The sequence below is a fragment of the Macaca thibetana genome, chromosome 1 (assembly GCF_024542745.1).
Source record: "Macaca thibetana thibetana isolate TM-01 chromosome 1, ASM2454274v1, whole genome shotgun sequence".
NCBI lineage: Eukaryota > Metazoa > Chordata > Mammalia > Primates > Cercopithecidae > Macaca > Macaca thibetana.
The window spans coordinates 84629699-84654551 of record NC_065578.1 but is presented as its reverse complement, the minus strand read 5'-3'; the positions used below and the strand labels follow the sequence as shown (position 1 = coordinate 84654551).

General features: G+C 37.6%; 1 protein-coding gene across 2 annotated transcripts in view; it reads left to right on the top strand.

The window, feature by feature from the left end:
* The window catches only part of DDAH1 (dimethylarginine dimethylaminohydrolase 1), a 142768-nt gene that overhangs the window by 95124 nt on the left and 22791 nt on the right, over positions 1-24853 (top strand). The window contains exons 1-4 of one of the 2 annotated variants that reach the window (XM_050771991.1): positions 4971-5159; positions 7467-7566; positions 14663-14736; positions 15705-15824. In XM_050771991.1, the coding sequence (XP_050627948.1) occupies positions 5085-5159; positions 7467-7566; positions 14663-14736; positions 15705-15824 (369 nt within the window). In that variant the 5' untranslated portion in view covers positions 4971-5084. Of the gene's footprint in view, positions 1-4970; positions 5160-7466; positions 7567-14662; positions 14737-15704; positions 15825-24853 lie in introns of those variants that run through there. The other variant, XM_050771916.1, reaches the window with a different exon arrangement.

Genomic DNA, 24853 nt, shown 5'->3' with positions numbered 1-24853 from the left:
ATCCATATGCTTTGGTAATCTCACTATTTAAAATACACTGTTGACTATAGATTTTTATACAAATAACTCCTCCTCATACTCTGATGAGAAAGCAGTGGCTCCCAAAACTTATTAGCCGTAGTTTGTGTATGCTTAGAAAGGCAAAATTTAGACTCTTTAGAAACCAAATGCAAGTTCAAACTGCTGCAATTTGTAGCCTCTATCCTTCCATTTCTCCAGAATGTCTGAGTCCACATTTTTGTTCAATAAATAAATAATAGTGAACATAATCTGTTTTGGAGAGAACAATAGCTCCTCACAGTCATTCAATTTCATTGTAGATACCTAAGTTTTTTTTGTTAGTAACAATATTGTATAGGAAAGAATAACACAAACTTCAGAGCAAAGCTAGTTCAAATCTCAGCTCTCTGCTTACTTGCTATGAGACTTTGATCAAATTTACTTACTCTGCCCCAGTTTTCTCATCTGTAAAACAAATAATTCTTGTACTTGCTTCATCAGGTTGTAAAAGTTAAATAAGGTTAATATGAGTTCATAGCAGAGTGCCTGGCACATAGGAAGACTACACAAATGTTTGCTGTTATCACTGCTAACTGAATTTCTCCTGAGAACTTTGTCCTAAAATTAGAATATAGAAGAGGATTCCAAAATGTTTTTATTTAGAAATTTTTAAGACTGGATCATTGAGTATATTAAACGTCTCTTCCATCCTTTTTTGTTGGTAGTTTTGGCTAGTTTTAGTAGTCGACCCATACAGCCAGGAGTGGTGGCTCATGCCTGTAATCCCAGCACTTTGGGAGGCTGAAATGGGCGGAACACCTAAGGAAGGTCAGGAGTTTGAGACCGGCCTGGCCAACATGGCGAAACCCCATCTCTACTAAAAATACAAAATTAGCTGGACGTGGTGGCACAAGCCTGTAATCCAAGCTATTTGGGAGGCTGAGGCAGGAGAATCACTTGAACCTGGGAGGTGAAGGTTGCAGTGAGCTGAAATTATGCCATTGCACTCCAGCCTGGGCAAAAAGGGTGAAACTCTGTCTCAAAAAAAGAAAAGAAAAGAAGGTAATCAACACATATGGAAAAATTTAGGAACGAACCACTGACCAAACCTAAGGCATCTCAAAATCGAAGGGTAGTAATGAATATGCAGGTTTTTCTTGGTGAAACAGGTTGGTGTGGTTTATATATTCTGTTCATATTACTTAGTGTTCTTAATCATTCTATAACTTAACATCCTAAGGCCCTCATATACAGAAATTGCATTTATCTCTGATATGAAGAGATCATATCACAAAGTCACCTTGGCACAGGATCTTATGATACCCAGTGGACTTAAATGTACAGAATTGGAAGGCAGAAGGCATGGGCTCCAATTCTGATGTGGGCTGCACTCTATGGTAAGACCTCAGCGGAATCATAATCACACAGTGAAGTGAAAATGAGGATGGGCTCCGGAGGCTTGACTCGGCAAGTCAGTTAACCTCCCTTAGCCTCAGTTTAATCAGATATAAAATGGGTATACTAATATCTACCCTTTCTACTTTTTGGAGTTATTGTGAGCATCACAACAAATATTCCATTTTATCGTCACTATATATTCAGAAGGTGTATCTGTCCCACTAGATTCATTTCACTGTGGCTTAAAAAAAAGAATTGTGGCCTGATTTGAAGAAAAAAAAAAAAAAAACAGTTGACATCCACCAAATGTTTATTGAACCGAGATGTTACTCACATGAAAAAATATATGTGAAAGTGTGATACAACATTAAGCAATGTCATAAAATCAGCCAAGTGTACTAGCAAGTGGCCACAGTGACCAAAGATGTGCTGATTAACAAAGAAGATTAAAGTAGCATAAAGAAATAAAGTGTGGCCTTTTGAATATGACCTTGGACAATATAGTAACTTTGATGCATCAGCAAGCTCCAAGCCATCTGTACCTTGATGTGCCAAGACAACAGCTTCTTGAGCAGCTTCCTCAGCCTTATCTACATGTCACACTCAACATTAAAAGGCAAAACAAAATCAGCAAAAAATTGGGAAATGAAACTATCTCACTACCAACAAAGCTATGTTGCTGCTGTTCAACTCTCTGGAGTCAGACAAGTGTAGGCATAGGATGATTCTATAATTTTAAAGCTCCTGTAATGTGATGAGTTACAAAGAAACCAGGAAAACTTAAGCAGGCATTGAAAACATAGTGGTGATAGTGGTGATAGCACAGCTTCCAGCACATGGCAGAACTGTGGGTGACTGAGACATGTCAACCACAAACAGGCCAACTTTGAGGGCCACGTTTATTTCATAGTATCTGGCAGCAGAAACAGCTGAAGGAAAGCAGCTTGGCTAACAGATTGGTGCATATTCTTTAAGGAGCCACAGCTCAGAACTGTTCACCAGGCCCCACAAAGACATTCACAACATTTAGAACAAAGATGTGAAACATTCAAAAGAGGCATTATTGAAAATAAACAGCAAAAGTCAATTTTGGAAAGGGTCACTTGGAAAATATTGCCCTGAAATAAATAGTATTAAACTAACAGTGCTATAACAAGTTATGAATATAGCTTCCTAGTAAAACTATATAAGGCTTTATTTTTGTTTTGTTTTATATTAGGGAGAGTTTTGGGGTTTTGGAGAGTTTTTTTAGTATTTTAGGTTTGAGGGAGATTTTGCAAGAACAAAAGGAAAACTGAACTTAAAAGATGTTTTATTTAATACAGAAAATTGTATTTTTTATGTTTTACTTGTTTTCAAAAGGTAGCCAAAATCCAAACAAAGGACTGAGTTAATTTGGGGCAAAACAATAATATCACCAACTACTAGTTTTGAGCACAATATGCCAGGCACTGAGCTAGGTGTTTTACATGTATTATCTTATTTGTTACTCACATCATCCCTGTTAGAGAGAAAGCACTATTCCCGTTTGCAAGTCAAGAAACAGACTCAGAGAGGTGAATTTATCCAAGTCACATTGCTAATAAGTGATAAGGACTTTATTCTAATCCCTGGTTCTTGCCACTCACCATGAGGGTCTAAAGGGAGTGAAAAGAGAAGACAGGATGATGATGAAAACATGATAGGATGGAAATGAGAGCCATAAAAGAAGGAAAGAAGAGCGTAGGAAAGGGAAAGGTAAGGAAGGAGACCAGGCATTGAGAAAGAGAAAGAATTCTTTAGACTGATTGGGCCCTTCAGAATGGTGATATTCTCAGTGACCATGATCATTCCGTATCATTTTAGCTGAGGCTCTTTTGAGTCCTGTGGAACATCTTACCAGACAGGCCCACTTCCCACCTTATGTAGTACTTTCCGAGGGCTATTTCAAAGCAGAGGTTACACAAGAAATTTGCCACATGTCTTGACAGTTTCCAGGAGCTGGAAGGAAATCAGAATTGGATTATTTAAATTTAAATTTAAATGTATCCCCAATGTATGTGCTCTAACTGTATACTGGCTTTGCAAAAAAAAAAAAAAAATCTGTAATTTTAATTCACAGGAAAGCAGATGGGATCTGTCATGGAGGGATAAAACACAAGAAACATGTCCAAATGTAAGAACAACAGCTTTTTTCTTGTGCACCAATTTTACAGTACAAGTATCTGTCACTGTGTATACACAAGCTGTTATTCATAAAAGAAATATTTATTCAGCAAATACTGTGTGACTTTTATGTACTTAATGACTAAAAGGAGCCTAAAAAGTTGATACTATAATGAATAAATACCCACTTTAAAGATGAGAAAACCGAGGCTCAGAATATTAAACAACCGGAGGACACTGGCTAATAAGTAGCAGAACTGGAAGCAGCAGAGGTGATCTGAAGCATCTGTGGCCAGAGAAGAAATCTATGCTGTGATAAATAGTAGGAGGAGAAAAATGGGGCAAAAAATGCAAGTATAACATTATTTTAAGATGAAATCAAAGTGCATGTAGCATGAAAAGGGAGGGAAGAAAGGTCTTGTAAATTTTTTGAGTAAAGAATGAAAATTACTGTATATACTTTATACCCTAAGGCTTAAATTAAGTAAGATTGTTTTTCTAATTTGCCCTTTTTATTTCTAATTTTGTGGGCTAAAATGACCCATTCAACTCAGCTGTTGGAATTAATCCTGTTTGTCCTGATGGTTTCTCTGAGTAATGCTAAGTTCCACACTGCAGGGTTAGTGTCTCAGTGAAAGGTGGGTGTGTTATTTGGTCATTTTTTTTCCTCTTGGAAGTTAATTAAGTCAACATTAACCATGGCCATGTAACCACAGAATGGGCAGTTTCTTGAAGGCCCATGGTTTGGATCTTTTCCTGCAAAAACTCCCACTTCTATAGTTATATTTAGTGTTCTAACTGCCTGAATAGCTGGCTTGCTGTGGACCCATGTGTCAAGCCTGTTTGCAGCTGAATTTGTCTGCTTCATCGGAACCTCAGTGCCAAGAGTGTGTGGTTCCCAATGGACAGCCTGCCGAGTTCAGCCTCTCATTTCTTCCCCAGAAATCTCCCTGGGGTTAGCATTGCCGATTTGATGCCGTATGGCCCTGCAGTTCTCAAAACTGTTTACTTGATGTTTACAATCTTTTAAAAACTTGTCCATGTGCTGAACTCTGAAAGTAATGTAGTATCATCAACATGTGTGGTATGGACCTATCCTGATGACTGTTTGTATAGATGTAATTGAATTTTTTTAAGTACTGCCCATGCACAAAAGCTAGTTTTTGTTTTTTTGTTTTTTGTTTTTTAATGTGAGTGCAGCTGTTTTAATTTAACAAAAAAAGAAAAGAAAACCACAAACATTTTATCCTCTAAAACTTTAATTTTCAAAGACGTAGGACATTTAAAGAGATGTAATGTTTCTGAAACTGGTATATATCCCTACTTCTGTTCTCCTCTAACTTTTAAGAATTGAATACAGTTCCTGAGTTGAGATGTTGCATAGTTACATACAAACTTTTCAAACCAAAATTTGTTACTGCTCAACTCCTTGTAATCTTTGAAATGTTAAGTTATAATAGAAGCAGTAGCATTAGTAATAGAAACAAAAAGTAACTGTACATCTGTTCTCATGATCTCTCCCTAAGCTCAGTGAATTTTCCATGGACAAAGACAGCAGAGATGTCAAAAGGAAACAGTTGTGTTTTCCTGGGTTCACAGTAGCCCAACATGTCATGGTAAATATTGTGTTTGCTCCTTATTTTATGCTGTAGCAAGAGTTCCACTTCCTATTACATAGGAAAACCTATTCTGCTGTTAAAAAAAGGTCACTGAATGTATTTACTACAACATTAAGACCATTTTGTCCATGGAAATATTTTTTATTGTTCTGAGTCACTCCGGTTTGTGGAATTTTTACATGAGTTCCAGGACAAGGATGAGATGATATATTTATTTTACTTTGTATCCTCTTTAAATGTTTTTTGAATGCATGAATGTCAGGCTTGTTGTCAAAGTATTTCCATATTTTTATTACTTTAGAAGTAGCTCTGCTCTATTTTTGTCTCTTAAACTCTTCACTGACAATTCACACTGTGTACTCAGCATGCTGTATTTTGGCAGAACTACCTGCTTTGCCCAGTGTGATGTGATCTCTTGTTCCCTTAGCCCCTATTCAAGTCATCTCAATATATGTCTTTACTATCCTAAAGGTTTTGCAGACCTTTGAAAATACTGAAATTGTTTTGTTGAGCTGCTGGAAGGACTTGAATTAAATTGTTATGTTTCACATTCATTTCTTATATTAAAGTGAAGGGGTGGCCTGCCCCTCCACACCTGTGGGTGTTTCTCGTAAGGTGGAACGAGAGACTTGAGAAAAGAAATAAGACACAGAGACAAAGTATAGAGAAAGAAAAGCGGGGCCCAGGGGACCGGCGCTCAGCTTACAGAGGACCCACGCCGGCCCCGGTCTCTGAGTTCCCTTAGTATTTATTGATAATTATCTTTACCATCTTAAAGACAGGGGAGTGGCAGGACAATAGGATCAAAGAAAAAAGAGGAAATCGGCAGTAAGACATATGAACAAAAACCTCTGTGACATGAATAAGTTCAAAGGAAAATGCTGTGCCTTGAGATGCATATGCAAACATCTCCATAAACCTTTTAGCAGCATAGTTTCAGTCTATCACATGGGGAGAAACCTTAGACAATACCTAGCTTTCCTAGGCAGAGGTCCCTGCGACCTTTGGCCATGTACGTGTCTCTGGGTAGTTGAAATTAAGAGAATGGTGATAACTTTTAACCAGCAAGCTACCTTCAGGTATTTGTTTAACAAAGACACATCCTGCACAGCCCAAAATCCATTAAACCTTGAGTCACCGCAACACATGTCTCTTGCAAAGGACAAGGTTGGGGGTAGGGTCACAGATTAACAGCATCTCAAATACAGAACAAAATGGAGTCTCTTATGTCTACTTCTTTCTATATAGACACAGTAACAGGCTGATCTCTTTCTTTTCCCCACATTAAAGTCAGCCTCAATAGAAGTGGTCTTTAATTCAACCCAGAATATCTCTGTGCTTTAGATATGCCCTGGAATCATAGAAATTCCTGAAATTTATTTTCAAATATTCATTGGTTTGATTGTAACTGTTGAATTTGTTAGTCACCTCTAAGGAACTAGGTTTTAAAAGATGGGTAATCATATTAACTGTTTGAATATAACTAACACAGTTTCGATTTACAGAGAAGCAATGGATGTTTTGACATTTTAGAAAATATTTGAATAGGAAACAATGATTGTCCTATGGGTTGAGATTTCAAGTTATGAGTTATTGATATTCCTTCCATGTATTATACTGTATGTGTACAATTCTGACTAAATGACTTACATAAGATTTAAAATGGAATCTTGCATTTTCTGGCAAGGGTAGGAGAATTAAGTGCTTTGCCTCCCACTTTCCTTGACTCATGTGCCCTAACTAGTCAGCCTCCAATAGTGTGCTAACTGGTCAGACCACAACAGTCTCCTAACTAGTCAGCCTCCAACAAGTGCCCTAACTAGTCAGCCTCCAACAGTGCCCTAACTGGTTAGCCTCCAATAGTGTGCTAACTGGTCAGATTCCAGCAATACCCTAACTAGTCAACCTCTAACAAATGCCCTAACTTGTCAGCCTCCAACAGTGGCCAAACTGGTCAGCCTCCAATGGTGCATTAACTAGTTGTACTCCAACAGTGTCTTAACTAGTCAGCCTCCAACAGTATTGTAACTACTCAGTCTTTCTCTAGAAAAAAAAATGACACTATATTGAGTCAATCTTACACTAGAAGGGAACAAAATAAGCAAAATCTAAGAGATCATTTATTCTCTTACAAATGATCATGACTGGTCATACACTATATATTCACAAGGATGGATGTATATGAGTGTGGATGTGTGTGGGTGTGTGCACATGAGAGCATGATTTAGTATTCAGATGTTTTGGATGGTTTTTTCTTGTTAGGAAATTATAGTATATTAATCTGAATCATTTTATTTTCAACAGGTTGACATGATGAAAGAAGCATTAGAAAAACTTCAGCTCAATATAGTAGAGATGAAAGATGAAAATGCAACTTTAGATGGCGGAGATGTTTTATTCACAGGTATAGTTGTATTTATTTTTTCTATCCAAGAATATTTTTAATACTTGGCTTGTATTTACTTATTTTATTATAGTTGTGTGTGTGTGTGTGTGTGTGTGTGTGTGTGTGTTTTTTGTTTTTGAGACAGAGTCTCGCTGTCACCTAGGCTGCAGTTCAGTGGCGCCATCTTGGCTTGCTGCAACCTCTGCCTCCTGGGTTCAAGCGATTCTCCTGCCTCAGCCTCCTGAGTAGTTGGGATTACAGGTGTGTGCCACCATGCCCATCTAATTTTTGTATTTCAGTAGAGATGGGATTTTACCATGTTGGCCAGGCTGGTCTCAAACTCCTGACCTCAGGTGATCCACCCCTCTCCGCCTCCCAAAATACTAGGATTACTGGCATGAGCCACCGTGCCCGGCCTATTATAGTAGTTTTAATTACCAAAGTAATAGATGCTAAATGGAGGGAAATTGGAAAATACAGAAAAATACAATAAGAAAAAAAGACCTATTCAAATATAATCACTTTAGTATATATGTCCTTTTAGTACTTCGTATGTATACATTTGCATATTTTTACAAGAACATTATTGGTATGTACATCACCACTGTGTATCTTTCTTCTACTTTATTCTTCTACAACATGAATTTATAAGTTTTCCATTGTGTTACTGTATATCTGGTTTGTATTTAAAGGATTCTTAATTCAAGATTAGTGTCATTTACAATTTTCTTTCCAGATGGCAAGGTGGATTTAAATAATTTCTATGCAGATTGACTTGGCTTAATGCCAGATGAATAATAGCAGAACTCAACAAAATATGAACAGATAATATTATTGATCTAACTGGAATCAGTTTTTACAATGTGTAATGTGGCTACTAAAGAAACAGTAATTTTAGCATTTAACCTTTTCAACTCATTTATCATATAATTAGTGTTGTATAAAATCATGTGTAAAATCCACATCCCCAAATTCATTCTGGTTATACTGATGAGCAAGATAATCAATAGTAATTTTAATTTATAGTGAGAGTTTATTTTCCCAGACATGTCAGAGAATACATTTCACCAGTGTAGCCCTGACAGCAAAGGCTGGTCCTCAGGGACTTAGGAACGTAGCCCCAGGTGACCCACTGAAAGCATGAAGCTACTTGGAAGTCTAATATTTTGGCTAATGTGAATTTTATATTGAATCTCATATATACATATAGCCAAGATATAGCCATTTTTGTTTTAATATCAAAATAATGTTTTGCATTTCTTACCTTTGGACATAATTAATGTTCCTGAAGAAGGAGTGTTTATCCTGTGACATTTAAGTAGTTCTTTGCTAAGTGTCACATACTGTAGCTACGGGTGAGGCCACCACGTTGCCAGCTCTGGGGGCGCCATTCTTGTTAGGGATTGTATGAATAGTATGCCCTGGAGTTGTGTACTGCAGCTGTGCTGCCACTGTCACATGCAGTGGTCCATCTCTGGGGTTTGGTTTGCATGCCCATTGAACCCTGAGAACACAGAACGAGGAGTCAAGAAGGCCTACGCTGCATTCTTAGCGCTGGGTGTGTCAAGCAGACTCAGGCATTCTTTGAATCTGCCTAGTAAGTTCCCCTTAGAATATTCTTTGTGTCATTGATGGCACTTTCATTCTTTTTGACAGTACAGAACAACAGCCTGTTTCTCTAACAAAATAGGCTTTTGTGAAAAGTTAGATGTGTAAATCACACTTCCTTACAATATAACTCTTTTTTTATCAGAAATAGCCATGCAATGAATAACTTATTGTAAGCAGGTACTGTTAACATTTGAAATATGGCTTAACCAAGCTATGTTCACAGCCATTTAGTTATTTTAGCAGCTGAGCCAAAAGACCCCCTAAAATCTCCTCAGTGTGAAAGTGCAGCTTACACTAGGAATCTCTTCTTTTGGTCAAAGGTCTTTCCCTAGCATCTCAAGCCTAGTAGTTCTGACCTATCTTCAAAGTAGGTACTAAGCATTTAGGCTTGCCTTTGATACTACCTGTAGACTTTTATTTGTTGTATTCAATACTTAAGTTAATGTGTTAATAGTTACTTTGTTCAAAACTGAGATGATGTCGGGATATCTTTACGTCCTTGGCACCCCATTCACACCTAATGTGTGGTCCTGCCTTCTATTTTCTACTTCTCACTTTTCTTCATCTCTTTTATTTTATTGTGGTAAACATACATAACATTTGCCATTTTAACCATTATTAAGTGTACAATTCAAGTGGCATTAATTACATTCATAATGTTGTGTAACCATTACCACTCAATTTTTGGATTAGGAAGAGTTAGATAAGAAATAAGGTCTGTAACATTTTCTATGTGCTCTGTGTCCTCTTTCCTCTGTAATTCAAAGCCTCATTAATAATTAATCAGGATATGGACAGAAGGAAAGCTGCTTTCCAAATCCTGTTCCTGCTGGGAAATCTGTCAGTCAAGCAAGCAGCTACTGGCAAAAATTGTTTCAATCCCATTTCTCTTAAAAAGACAACTACTTACCTCTACTTTTATTTATTTTTGTGAAATACAGAATACATTAAAAAAGAGTTATAAAATGTTTATGTATAGTTTAAAGATCAATAGTAAAATAAACACCTAGGTGTCCACCTCCTGACTTAAGAAATAGAACATTGCCAGGACCATAGACGCTCCTGTGGGGTCCCCAGTGACAACCAGCCTCTCCCCCAGCCTCAAGTAACCACTGTCTTGAATTTTGTGCTAATTATTGCTTTGTTGTTCTTTGAGTTTTGCCTCCATGCATGTATTCCTAAAGTATATGCTGTTTTAGTTTTGTCTTGTAGTTTTATAAAGCTACAAGATACCTTTATTAGAGTCACATTATATGAACTCTTAGGTGATTTTTCTACTTTTGATCTAAGTTGATGTGTGCCGCTATAGTTCATTTTCAATGTTGTGTAGTTCCCTGTGATAAGAATACACCATAATGTATGATTAATTTTACTGCTGATGTGTTTTTGGATGTTTTCCAGTTTTTGTCGATTATCTTCAGTGTTTCTATGTACATTCTTGTGTGTCTCCTGTGAACATATACAAGAGTTTCTCTAAAGTAAACACCTGGAAATGAATTTCAGGTGATAGAGTAAACTCTTTTTTGCATCACTGAAATGATTATATGATTTTCTTCTTGAATCTGTTGATGTGGTTAATTTCATTAATTCATTTTCTGATATTTGACCAGTCTTGCAACCCCAGCATTAAATCAAATTTGATCATGATTTATTCTCTTTTTAACACAGTGTTAAATTTAGTTTGATAACATTTTGTTATGACTATTGTTTTTGTGGCCTATAATTTATATTTCTTGTTATCCTTGTCTGGTTTTGGTAAAAGAGTTATGTTAGCCTCAGAGAACGTATTAGGGAATATTTCCTCTTTTTCTATTCTCTGGAATCAGTACTATTTGAATTATGTATTCCTTAAACTTTGGAAACAGGCTCTTGTGCCTTCTTTATGGAGAAATTTTAAACTGATGTAGTCGATTAATGATTATGTGACAATTTAGATTTTCCTAAGTCAGTTTTGATGAGTTCCATTTTCTAAGATTTTATCTATTTTAATTTTTCAAAATGTTGGGTATAAAGTTGCTTACATTTTCTAATATCTGTTTAAGCTTCACAACAACTATAGCTATATTATCTTTTCATTGGTAATGTTAATTTATGCCTTCTTTCTTTCTTTGCCAGAAGGTTTGCTAATTTTATTAATCTTTTCAAAGGACCAACTATTGGCTTGGTTGAACTCTTTCTCTTGAATGTTTCTTTTCTGTTTCTATATTTCCTTCCTTCACATTTCTTTCTTTTTATTCTATTATCTTTTTTTCTACATCTCAAGTTGGAATTTTATCTCATTAATTTTAGCCTTTCATCTTCTCTAATGTAAGCTTTTAAGGCTATGTAACTTGGCCTCCAAGTACTACTTTAGCAGACTCCTTATTTTGATATGGATATTTTTGTTATTTAGTTTTTTTAAATGTTTTCTAATTTCTACTGTGATTTCATCTTTGATTCATTCAAAGGTAATGATGTTTTTTTAAAAGAACTTACTGGTCATTACTGTAAGTTGCTGGAACACTAACTCATAACTCTAATAATTTATATGTAAAAGACAGACTCAAGCATTTAGCTTTTCTTTCCTTTATGAATTTTATTTCAAGTAGACCAAATACTTGAGGAGAGATTTTCTTTTTAGAGGTGCAGCCAATAAATGCAGATTCCTAGTAAAAATAATGGACCTGTGTGATGATCAACAAATGACATTAAAAGTGTTATATGAAAGCTTGACAGGAAACTTTATAATGAGGGAATCAGGCTGATGCCACTTGAACCCACAGTAGTCCTGTTAAAAGATATATGAATGAGCATCTAATTAATGCCTGCTTACTGAAAATACAAAGGATAAAGGAAAAATTTAAATGCTAAGTTATAAGAGGAAGCAACCAGTCAAAGCAAGAATGTAGGATAGTCAGTAGGAAAAATGGCCTGGTTTCTCCTATAAATGACTGAGACAGGAAGGGGAAAAACAAAAATGTGAATTGGCATAGAAGAAAATGACACAAAAGACATCAAAACAAATTTAGATGTCCATTTCAGTATTTTAGTTGTTTCCATCAGGAAGATTATTTAGGAGATCTCATCCAACATACTGCCAGAGACAGAAGTCCAACTTACTTTGAAGAGATAAGCAGCATCCTCCTCTTTGTACTTTCCCATCACATCTTAGCCTTTGAACACCTTAGTCTTTTAAAATGGAAATGGTATGCATTCCACCCTAAAAATTTGTTACATACATAAATGTGGAAATTTTCATCTTCCCTTTGTTTCTTGGAAAAGAATTCCACATGAAATGTGGGAAAACATATTCAGAGAGAAATCAGTATTTATTTTTTTTATTTTTTGCCTCAGAGTATTATGTTTTTCTTAAAAGATTTTCTTAAAAGTTATAAATAAATTAATTTATAAACCTATTTTTATCTTGAAAGAATTAAGGAAACTTGATATTTTTTCATTGTAGCTATTTAATAAAGTACATAATACTTTTTTCAAGTAAAATACCTCTTCCTGAGTTAAATTTTGATCTTTATATAGTGAGTTTTCTTAACGGACAACACAATCATACCATTACCCAAAAAACTGTCAGTGTGCCACAAAAGACTCCTGTGTCTGCCAACAACATAAGCCCTTGGATATTGTCATAACATCACCTGACCTATGTCATTTGCCCCTTTATAAGGACATTATGAAGATTAAAGTTATAATGTTTATAAAATCTATCAAGCAATTCCTTCTGCATGGCTACTCTTCTTATACTTTACCATAATACTCTGAGGCAAAAAGATACTAATTTCTCTTTGACTCTCTTTTCCACATATTATGTGGGATTTCCGTAAATAAAGGGAAGATGAGAATTCCCACATTTATATATTGCCTAACTCCATACTATAATTATTTGCCTATAACTAAGAGACCATTTTTATCTAGTGCTTTGGCTTCTGAGTAGAAAAACTGCTGAATTTCAGAAAAGTCAAATAAGAAGGCAGTTTCATCCTGCAGAAATGTTGTATTTAGTACATAGGTATCTTTTGATGTTTTGATTTCAACCATATGGATGTATACTTTCAAAGACAGGGCTCTTAGAGGTCAGACCTGAAGACCAGTCAGCACTTAACTCACTTTCCCCAGAGTGTTTCCTCAGGCCTCACATGATCATTTTGTAAGAAAAGAATCCGAATTTATCAACAATGTCTAGTATTGTTATTTTAGTGGAAAAAAAAAGGTAGTATAGTAAATTCTCACTTAACAATGTTGATCGGTTCATGGAAACTGAATTTTAAGCGAAGTGACATATAACAAAACCATTTTTACCATAGGCTAATATAAACAAGAGTTAAGTTCCTCTGGCATATTTCTAGTCACAAAAATACCACCCAGCTTCTAAATCAAGACCCAAAACACTTATAATATTAAACATTGAAATAAATGTCAGCCATACGCACATTTTTTTAAATTAATAAAAACAAGATAATTGCCCAATTTTTGGTCAATTAGTGAGTGACAGCAGTTGTGGTGGTGGTGGGTTAAATCAGGGAATAAATGTTTACCAAGCTAAAATTGTAAGGAGCCCCTCCTCCCACCACACAACTCAAAACAATCACAAATATGGTGGGCTCATTGAGCACTATCCTACAACATTGTTTATTGTTGTACATTTGTATGATTATTGGATACTTTATTACAATCATTTGTATCCATTCATTTTCTAACCCACTTCTTCCAGTTCAGGGTCATCGAGGGTGGCTGGAGGCTATACTGGAAGCTCAGGGTGCAAGGTGGCAACCCGCCCTGGACAGGACACCGTCCCATCACGGCACACCCACACACCCACACTTGCTCAGACTGGGACCCCGTAAACGTGAAAATTCACCTGCTGTGCACAGCTCTGGGATGTGGGAGGAAACCCATGCAGGCCTAGAGAGAATGTACAAACTCCATGCAGACCATGGCCCCAGCCCAGAATCGATTTTTTCTTTTTCCTGATCAAAGTTGAGCAAAATGATGTTATTTGAGGAACTGTTGTACTGTTAAGTTGTCATTGCTATTACTTAATTTCTGATCAGAGATTACCAATATGTTTAACTGTATTATTGCCTAAATAAAAATTTCATTCCTTGTGGTAAAATATACATAACATAAAATTTACCATTTTAACCATTTTTAAATGTACAGTTCAGAAGCATGAACATTCACAGTGTTAGGCAACCATCACCACCACGCATCTCCAGAACTTTTTCATCTTCCCAAACTGAAATTTCCTATCCATTAAACCATAACTCCCCATTTACCCTTCCCCATGGCTCCTAGAAACCACCATCCTACTTTCTGCCTTTATGAATTTGAAAAAGTTTATTCTTAAGGGCAGTAGTTTGAAATCATTTTTTGTAGTCTCTTTAGTGAAGCTGTCCTCCGTGGTAAGAGAAAACTGTGTGATGCTTTAAAGTCATTATTTATAGATAAAAGAAATGATGTACAGTCCCTGGTGCCACCCGCTCACTATGTTCCATGACATCTATTATAGGCAGAGAATTTTTTGTGGGCCTTTCCAAAAGGACAAATCAACGAGGTGCTGAAATCTTGGCTGATACTTTTAAGGTAGGTAAAAGGTAGTTTATGCCTGGCACAAAGTAATTACTTAATAAATAATCATAGACCCATTGAATCAATATCATGAGTAATGTTGTTTACGCTTCACTGGCTTTGTACAATAATTCGTAGTATTTGTACATTTACTAGAAGTTTTATAAGCTATAAAATTCAAATTCCTCAATAATTCGGCTTCATTGGGCTACCACAAGAACAACAAAGTTAGTATGGGCATCTTCTGTCTTCTTCCAGTGTATAATTATACAGCCACCTGGCAGATGTTCCTGGAATAATCAACAACTTAAAAAAAAAAATCTGGAAGGCCAGGCATGATGGCTCATGCCTGTAATCCCAGCACTTTGGGAGGCCAAGGCAGGAGGATTGCGTGAGCCCAGGAGTTCCAAACCAGCCTGGGCAACATGGCGAGACCCTGTCTCAAAAAAAAAAAAAAAAAAAAAATCTGGAAACCCAATTGACTCTGTTAGACATACAGATTTTTTTAGATTGGAATCAGGGGTCACCTGTGCTGAGTGCCTGCTGTGTGCTGGAAACCGTGCTAGGTGTTGCACATACATCCTCTTAAGGTCCCTTTATTGATTATTAATAGATTGGCTCTCTGCACTGCATAGGAAGGGATATAACTCTCAAGATGCTCCATTCCCCGTGAGGATGTGAGTCTCCAGCTGAGCTACTGTTTACACGGGATATTCAAATACACCCTCCCAGAGTAGCCCACTCCATAGATCAAACAGCCAGCAAAGATGTTGCAGCAGTCACACATCTGGTGACTCCGCTCTCTTCTTAGAAGCAGTCTTCATTTAACTAGCAATATCCAAACCTGTGGGTCCCAGTTTTTCTTCCAAATATTCAAGGTCCGTGACAGCCTTCAAGGAGTAGGTGTAGTTCAGGGAAGTTTTTAATCAGTTTTAGAATTATTCTGCAATACTAAACTGCTTGTTTTTCTATTGTCCGTGTAGGACTATGCAGTCTCCACAGTGCCGGTGGCAGATGGCTTGCATTTGAAGAGTTTCTGCAGCATGGCTGGGCCAAACCTGATCGCAATTGGGTCTAGTGAATCTGCACAGAAGGCCCTTAAGGTAAATACAAAACTGTGCTCCTTCTAAATGCAGTGGGGGTGCCTGCCACAGGGTTTTTCACATTCTCTCTGCAGGGGGAGTAACAAGCAGGGTTGGCAGAGAGAGAAGAGGCAGGTATTTGAGCTTCTGTGATGTGCACTATTGTGACCTCACATTCATTAGAAGCCAGGAACACCTAAGTGTAGGAAGAATTCTTCACTGGTGAACTGTTCTTAGTTACATACCAGATTTCCTAAAAAAGGCCATGATTCAAAATAATAAACACCAAACTCATCACCATTATCCCTCAGGGGAAAAGAGGGCATGCCACCAGATAGAGCTCCTTGTAATGTTTTTTCACTTAAGTTGGAGAGTTGGTACACAGGGTTTGTTATATTATTCTCATCCTTTTGTTGCATCTGGACTATTTCATAATAATCTTTTAGAAAGCCCTGATTCAGAAGTACCTAAAAAGCTTAATTTCTTCATTTGCATTTGGAATAATAACATTTTAAGACCGGAAATTTCCTCATTTTATAGATAATAGACTTGCCAGAAGAAAATTAGACTTGCCCAGGTCACACAGCTAAATCAAGAGTGGAAGTCATTGATAAAGAAAATGACCTTCTGTTACAGTGCAGTGCTTTCCCTTTCCTTCTCTGTAACTTCAGCCCCGTGAGATGATACGGACACCCAATAAGGATAAAGACTGTGTCTGTTTTGCTTATCATTATGCTCCTTTGCACTTGGCCCACAGTGGGCCCTTAATAAATGTCTGATGAAGGGATGAATAAATGAATGAGAGAGATGGTATTATCTCCATTTTGCAGATGAGAAAACTAGATCAAGTGACTTGCCCCAGGTCATAGTGCTAATACTAAATGGTGGGTCAGGACTGCAGCCCCTTCCTCTCAGCTGGTCCTGCATACCAGCATGCATGACTTATTAAAGGGCCAAAGCCGGAAGTTCCTTTTAGACAGCAAATCTGTGGGCCCTGAGGCTCGTTCAGGTTTTTTCTCTTCTACCTCAGTGCCAAGCGTGGTTGTTTGGCTGGGAAGCAATCATTGCCTTGAGCTAAATTTCCCCTCTGTATTATCTGCCACTCTTTCAGCTAGCTCACCTGGCCTTTCTTCCGCCTCTTCCCAAACTGTATCTTTGATTCTGTTTCTAAGGCTTTTATTAATTGTTGCTGAACAATCTGTCTCAGAATTTGATTTTTGTCGTGGTGGCTTTTGTTCATTTACTTTAGAGAATGTCTTTTGTTCTGCTTCATCTGGAAGTTCATGTCAACTTCCTGTATATAAAAAAAGCTGGTGTCTTGAAAGAAAACATTTGATAAATGGTGTCACTCAGGAGGTCTAGGAAGATGATTATTCTCCTTAGGGACTGTGGTATCTATCTGTGGTAGCAAGGCTGGTCTGCATATGTCTGAGATTGATTATAAGATGAGAGGGTTTAAGCTGATCTATACCTTGCATTTGTGTGAATTAGCAGAAAGAACTCCTTCTGGGTGGACCAACTAGAAAAAGTGGCCCCTTCTGCCATTCTGGGTAGACTAGGTCCCTAACTCAAATCGTTTGGTCCCTACCTCAGTAGGTCTCTAACTCAAATAGTCTAGCGAGACTAACACATAACAAAATAAAAGGTAATCAAATATGACTAATTAGCACTATGTTATATGATACAGGCCCTGACTGCTCTTCAAAGTTCAGAGGAAAAGGAGGAGCTCCCTGAGGCCTAGATATTCAGAGAAAGCTTTGTAGAGAAAATGAGACTAGATGTGAGTCTTGAGGGATGGATGGCATTTGACAGGGTAGAATTCAATGAGAGAAAATTACAGGTGGGGACATGGCATAAGCAAAGACTGAGCAAAGTACATTCAAGAGACATGAGCAAACCAACTCAACTCATAAAGGAGTTTCTAGTGGGTTTCTAGAGGTACAAGTGGAAGGGGCAGGTGAGGTCTGAAGAAGTAGGAACTTAACAGTGAGGAAGACAAGATTATCACCGTGAGGGAGCAATCTGGGTCCCAGCAGGTCTTTGAGGAGAAAGCCCTGCATTGTTTCAGAGATGTTGGACCAACATTGGAAAAGGAAGACTCTGCAGTTAGAAAAGAGGACCACTGATGACTTACGAAAAAAAAAAAAAAAACAAAAAACCCAAGCCCTAAGTCCTATTGCATGGCTTGGCAACTCACTCCTATTTCTCTCTTCATCTTTCCCTTCCCATGGTCAGATTCTCTCAGACCACATCTCTTAAGGGCATCCTATGAAGACTTTATAGTCCTCCTCCCTGTAGAGTTCATTCGAGTTAGTGTTAATAATGATGTTCCTTTTCTACTTGTCAGAACCTATAAATAATCCTCAGTAGCTAGAAAGGCATTCGTTGGAGATTGCATTTTCCATCAGCAAATGTACTGCCTAAACCACAGGCCTGTGGATTTGGTGACTGCCCACCTGCCATGTTTCTAGCATCAAAAATGTCCTGTTACCTTGTAGTGAAAATAAGAGGACAAACTGATCTGGAGAATAATGAGCTCTGCCTAAGGAAATAGTCACAGGTTGGAAACGGGTTGGTGAAACTCAGGTTTGGATGAACTCAGCTGCTTTATTTATTTGAGAGTAGTTTGGTTTCTATATTACAACCATCAATAAAATTAATAATGGGTCAATTATTAATTGCTAACTACTAGCATAGAAATATAAATACTCCATGTTATTATAGACAGGCAGGAAGACAGAAGAATAGATACAAATATATCGCTTACAAGTGATAAAAGTGTGATTGGTTTTGTTTTTCACATTTTACAGTTCAAAATACTGAGACCTGATGAAATAATCATTTTGAGTGGGATCTTACAGTTCCAGAAACAAGTTTCCTGGACCCTGATTCCCCTGGCCTCAGTTGCCCACCCCACTCCATACTAAATCTTCTATTTTATTTAGAAAACCTTTTCTAATTATTTTGCCATAGATTGATTCTAGCTGAGCTTGTCTGTTCCTTCCGTGTCTCTCCACCTACCTCCTGACTTTCCATTTTTTGTTAGTATCCAAGATCTGAGCAGTCTCAGGAAAGGTGTGAGTTTGGTACCAGATACTTATTTTTTCCCTTGTAAACCTTCTTTCCTCTGTAGAGAAGTCCAGCATATTACTTAAACAGAGGTGAACTGTGCCTTCCTGTGCTACACACTGAAAGCTTGATTACTTCTCACCTCTGTCACTGCTCTTTGAGTACTTGGTTCCTTCAGAATCTACTTCTTACATATTTAGGTAAAGCTGAGAGCCCCAAGGGTTTCTGGGTAGTTTTATTGCATTTGAAATACTTTGTAATGGGTTGCAATCTACTCTTGGTTAATGAAGTAGATTCTTATGGAGATAATCATCTTGCCAGTTGAGATTATAGTAGATTTAATAGTGTATGCATTGTATATTTAAATGAAATCATGCATCTAGGAAGAGTTTAGCAATTATCAGCTAAAAAGCCCAGAACACATTCATTCATTCATTCATTCATTCATTTAAGATGGAGTCTTACTCTGTTGCCTAGGCTGGAGAGCAGTGGCTTGATCTTGGCTCACTGCAGTCTCCACCTCCCAGGTTCAAGAGATTCTCCTGCCTCAGCCTCCTAACTGGGATTACAGGCACCACGCCCAGCTAATTTTTGTATTTTTAGTAGAGATGGGGTTTCCCCATGTTGCCCAGGCTGGTCTCGAACTCCTGACCTCAAGTGATCTGCCTGCCTCGGCCTCACAAAGTGCTGGGATTACAGGCGTGAGCTACCTCGCCTGGCCTCCAGAACACATTTAATACAGGGTACCAATCTAGGGAAAGAAGAAAGGAAGACATTATTACTGCATTTTACCATCCATATGGCAAAGTTACTAGAAGTTAGGTTGGTTTGAACAAATGCTAGATACCTAACAGCAAATCTGATCCTAGAAATACTATTATTTAGGCCAAATTAGTTTTTAGAGCAACCTGCATTTTCTACAGTTTTTCTCCCGACTTTGCATCATCACCTTCATACCCCTCTACATGTCAAAAAAAAAACAATGTAAGACAAATTAATTCATACACAGGCATTAGACCTGTTTGTACTCTTCCAGAAGGAATGTTTGCCTTCTCTAAGATGAGAACTCCAGTTATTCCAAAGCTGGAAATGCTGCTCAAAAACATAATTTGAACAAAAGAAGCCAACCCCCAAAGAATACATATTCTAGCCTTTCATGCACATAATTAAACAGGAGGCAAAGCTACTCTCTACTGTTAGCTGTCAGAATAATATTTTAAGAAGAAGGGAGGCAGTCATGGTCCAGAGGGCCACTTTGTGTGTTATACTTTATATATTATACTTTGTATGTTATACTTTAATTTTTTAAAGTTTAGGAAAAATATATATGTTACATTGTTGGAAGTAGGCTATGATTGACTTGCAGAAATAATTCTCCAATAACTAAGTGTGCCTAACTCCTAACCCCTTGCTTTACCATCTACATGATGCCTGTCTTTTCCATAGACTACTCTGTTTTTATTTTTATTTTTTAATTAAGGAGGAAAAAGACATAAGAAAGAGTAAATCTATACCACATCTCACCTTGTTGTATTTCTAGATCCATCCCCAAAATTGCCTTCTTTTCCAAAAACCTGGATTAATTACATGCTATCTTCACAGGAGGATAGATTGTAATATCTGCCCTCAGGAGGGACTCACAGTAATTCTCAGTAATGATTTTTAACTTGACCTCCTTGGTAGCATTCACTCTTCCAGTCAATTGGAGAAAAAAAAATTTTCTTAAGAAAGGAAAGATGAAGGGAGGGGAGGGGAGGAAGGATGAAGGGAAAGAGGGAGGGAAGTCAGGGGAGGTGGTAACCTTTAGCTAAAACTTTCCTGAAACTGTTCAGAGGAGGAAGCTGCTGACCCCACCTGGGAGGGACTGCAGCACGGACCAGCTGGGGGACTGTGCCATCTGCTGGCCGGGCAGCAGCAGGAGCATCCTCACCTTCCTAACCCCGTGGGAGAGGAGTTTTTTGTTGTTTTGTCTTGTTTTTGTTTTCATTTTTTTCATATATTACATTTGTATATGTTTATGGGATACAGCTATAGTTTTCTTTGGTGGACTTTTTTTAAATTAGTAATTCTGTTCTTTTGTATCACAATAAATTATTACCTAAAAATACTTTTAATAAAAATACTACAAGGACGTGGTAAGAAAATAATTATGAGATCACCACTCCATTTTTGTGCCTTTGTCATGTAAATGGAGCTTAAATACAGTATGTGGTTTTTCAATAGACTTGTAATTTTAAATTAAAATGCGCACAATGCATCTCAATGGAAATGTCTTTTAGGTTTCTTATCTACTTCCTGAAATAACTAACTGAGTTTGTAAGATTCCTTGAATGAAGACAAGAGCTGCTTTGTACCTCATTTAAATTGCATAGCACACAGCCTGGTTTTCTTTTGAATGACTAACTGTATAATAGAGATCACTCAGACTGTATTTCCTCTTGTTTTGACTCAGCTGCAGCATTGCTTTTATGTCCAAAAATGTCCATGTTATTTTATAGATGCATATAAAAATGAAGATGGAAAAACCCTTAATGTGTTTGGATTTTGTATGTTTTTTATTGCCTGGAATTTCCTTTAATGACAACTAGCAAAACCCAAAAGACAGAATGAGAACTAACTCATATCAGCAGGGTGATTGAAATGGAAAAATAAAGACTTCGCATTTTTAGTTATTGTTGTCACAGGGAATTATAGTATGTAGCCACAAGATTTTCCACTTTGGATCTCTGCTATGAAAGGCATACTGACAATCCCATTGCAGGTTTAATTTTGTCTTATTATCTGGCTGTTGTATTCACCAGCTCCACAAAACAATGATTTTTTTAAATCTGCCATGCGTGTATTAAGAAATTAAAACACAAAACCAAATAGCCTCTGAATTTGTAACAACTGTTTATGCTCCCTTTCCTGGCAGCAGTGGCCTCATCTGACAATATTCCCAGACCTGTATGCCAACAAGGCTAGGGTGGCCAAAATAAAATGTTTTGGCATAATAAGCCAATAAATAATTTGAAGCTATGACACCAAAACAGCCATGCTGAATTTTAGCATTAGTCCCAAGGCAGGAAGAAGGCAAACTTGGCCAAGTAGGAGAAAGGGAATAATGTGCCTTTTTTTTTTTCTTTTGGGCTTTCGAGAAAATGTGAAAGGGGAAAGGGAAGAAATTATATTTAAAAGTGCTGTTCATCCTGTCCACTATATACTAGACCATCAAAAAGTATTAAACTGACTCTATAGGATATTGTAGGGGTAATCATCTGTTGGATGGTTGGCCACATAGCCTCATAAGGGGCCTTTCAATCCAAGACTCTAGCTTCTGAAAGAACAAGTCTTGTAAGTGACCTTAAATTAGTGGTTCCTAGTGAGAAAGTGGTTTAAAGTCATCTGAGTAGCTTTCTGAAAACACTCTACCCTGGGTTTATCGCAGAAAATGCTTATGTTCTGAGTCTGGTATGGAACCCAGGCATCTGCATTTTTTAAAAGCTCCACAGGTGAGTCTAATGCACAGGCCAAGTTGAGAGCCACTGCTTTCAAGGATACCTGCAACTTCCAAAAGTACCTAGCTTAGAATCCCGAATAATGTGCACCTGAAGAAGCCAACTTTTTTGTCATACAGGTGCAAAATAACATATCCCGATTACATTATCAGTAAAAGTAAAGAAAATATTCAAATTAAAGCCATAGAAAGCTAGAAACTTCTTAGGTTTTTCCTGCCCAGAATTCAACATTGTATAAACTTGAAATATAATACCTAACTGGGTAATAATTTGGATGCCATGATTTAATCCATTTGACATGCTAAAATTCCTCATTAAAATATTCCAAGTTACCAAAATCACTAATGTTATCATTTTCTGAGAACAGGAAGCTTGCATTTGACTCATGTTTCCATACCTCCTCCCCCAACACACACACACACACACACATACACACACACACACAGAGAGAAACCTAACAACAGGACCTGATCTTACTGTGTGAAGATATAGCCAAAAAGGGGGGAAAAAAGTTAAACTTCACACTATTACTGATATTAGAGAATACCTTACTTTTTAAAATAATCATATGTTGATTCTACTAAAGAAGCATAATTGCCTACAGGTTCAAAATGCCCATGAGGACAAAGCAGAGAACTTAGAATCCATTTCATGGATTGGCATTATGGCTTTGCCTCCAGCTCTCCCTGGGTGACCCCTATCTCCTATACTCGTTCTCTTCTTGAAAAAACAAAGTTGAATCAGCCTCACTAGGAATTGAAAGTGTTGTTCCTTCCCGTTGGAAATTTCATAACAGCCAGTCAAGGTGAAATACTGTGTCTTAAATCTAGGATGGAATGAACAACTACTTGGCAAAAAGTAGCAACCATATAATTATAAAGCACTAGCGGTAAGGATTATTTTAGAGTGGGCTCACTGTAGAATCTATTAATGTGATGTTGTCCTTTCAGTGCCTGGAAGTGATGGAACATCTGTTTTCTGGCGTTTTTTTTTTTTTTTTTTTTTTTTTTTTTTTTGGCTCTGTCGCCCAGGATGGAGTTCAGTGGCGCAATCTCGGCTCACTGCAAGCTCCACCTCCCGGGTTCACGCCATTCTCCTGCCTCAGCCTCCTGACTAGCTGGGACTAGAGGCGCCTGCCACCACACCTGGCTGATTTTTTTGTATTTTTAGTAGAGACAGGGTTTCACCGTGTTGGCCAGGATGGTCTTGATCTCCTGATCTTGTGATCCACCCACCTCGGCCTCCCAAAGTGCTGGGATTACAGGCGTGAGCCACCACGCCCAGCCGGAACATCTTTGTATCTGTTTGTGCTTCGCAATGTTTTTATGCCTCTTTGAGGAAAACCACAGAAAGATTCCAACTTCATTCTATTTTCTTAGAAGAAGCCTCAGTTACATATATAACTATTCAGTTGGATATCTAAAAAACATAATTTTCTAATTCATACATAAAACTCTGATAGGAAAAGTAGCTAAGATTTTCAAAACCTCTTATTACTGTCTCTTCTGCAAAAAGACTTTTAAAACAGCAATTGAAAAGACATCACAGTGGTAAGATTTACTGAGCGGCAACTATTAATATATGAAAGATACTATCCCAAGCACAGGGATACTGAGTCGGATGAGAAATGATCTCTGCCCTCAAGGCTGCTCCCATTTAGTTGGAGAAACAAGAGAGAACATTAAAAGATAAAAACTGTCACCATGCAACACAACATAAGTGCCTAATAAATGGTTCAGGGTCCTAGGAAAGGTGGTAGGAGTTCTGGAGAGGGAGTGATCAACCAGAAGCAAGACTCCAAGTCTGAGTTCACCTAAATGAACATACGCCATAGTTGGCACAGAAGAGTGGTGGTTATTACAAACAGAACAATCTGGGGGAGTGTCTACAGTATAATCAAGAGACAATGGCTAGAATGGGGGCTGTATGCAGGGAAACAGAGAGAGATAAGGTCAGAGATACAAGTTGGGGCTGCTTCAAATGATCTTGGCCAATGAAACTGGGGTTTTCTTATCTGTGGGCTGTGGGGAACAACACAGATTTTTTTTTAGCAGAGGAGTAGAAGCTGAAGGTGTTTTTTCAGAAAGATCTGTCTGGCACGGTTCCTGTAATGATTTAACAGGAATAAAGATTAGGAGTAATAAAACTAGCTGATGCCATTGCACAGCACAGTCTATGAATAAATGAGTAGAGGATCTGTATTAGGAAAGTAGCTGTGAAAGTGGAAAGGGCAGTGCGGAAAGTGAGGCCCACTTAGAGAAGTAACAGAACATCGTGACTGATGGACTTTAGAGGGAGAAAAAGGGACCAGATCAACACTTTGGCAGATAATTACAGAATTCCTATTCTGTGCCCCAGGGGACAATGATGAACAAAATGACTTCAGAAATAACTACCACAATGGCGTGCCTTTCGTAGACTTTTTGGAAAAGAGTTTAAACTCTCCTTGTCACCATGAATTCAGCTCTCCTCATCCACAAAGTA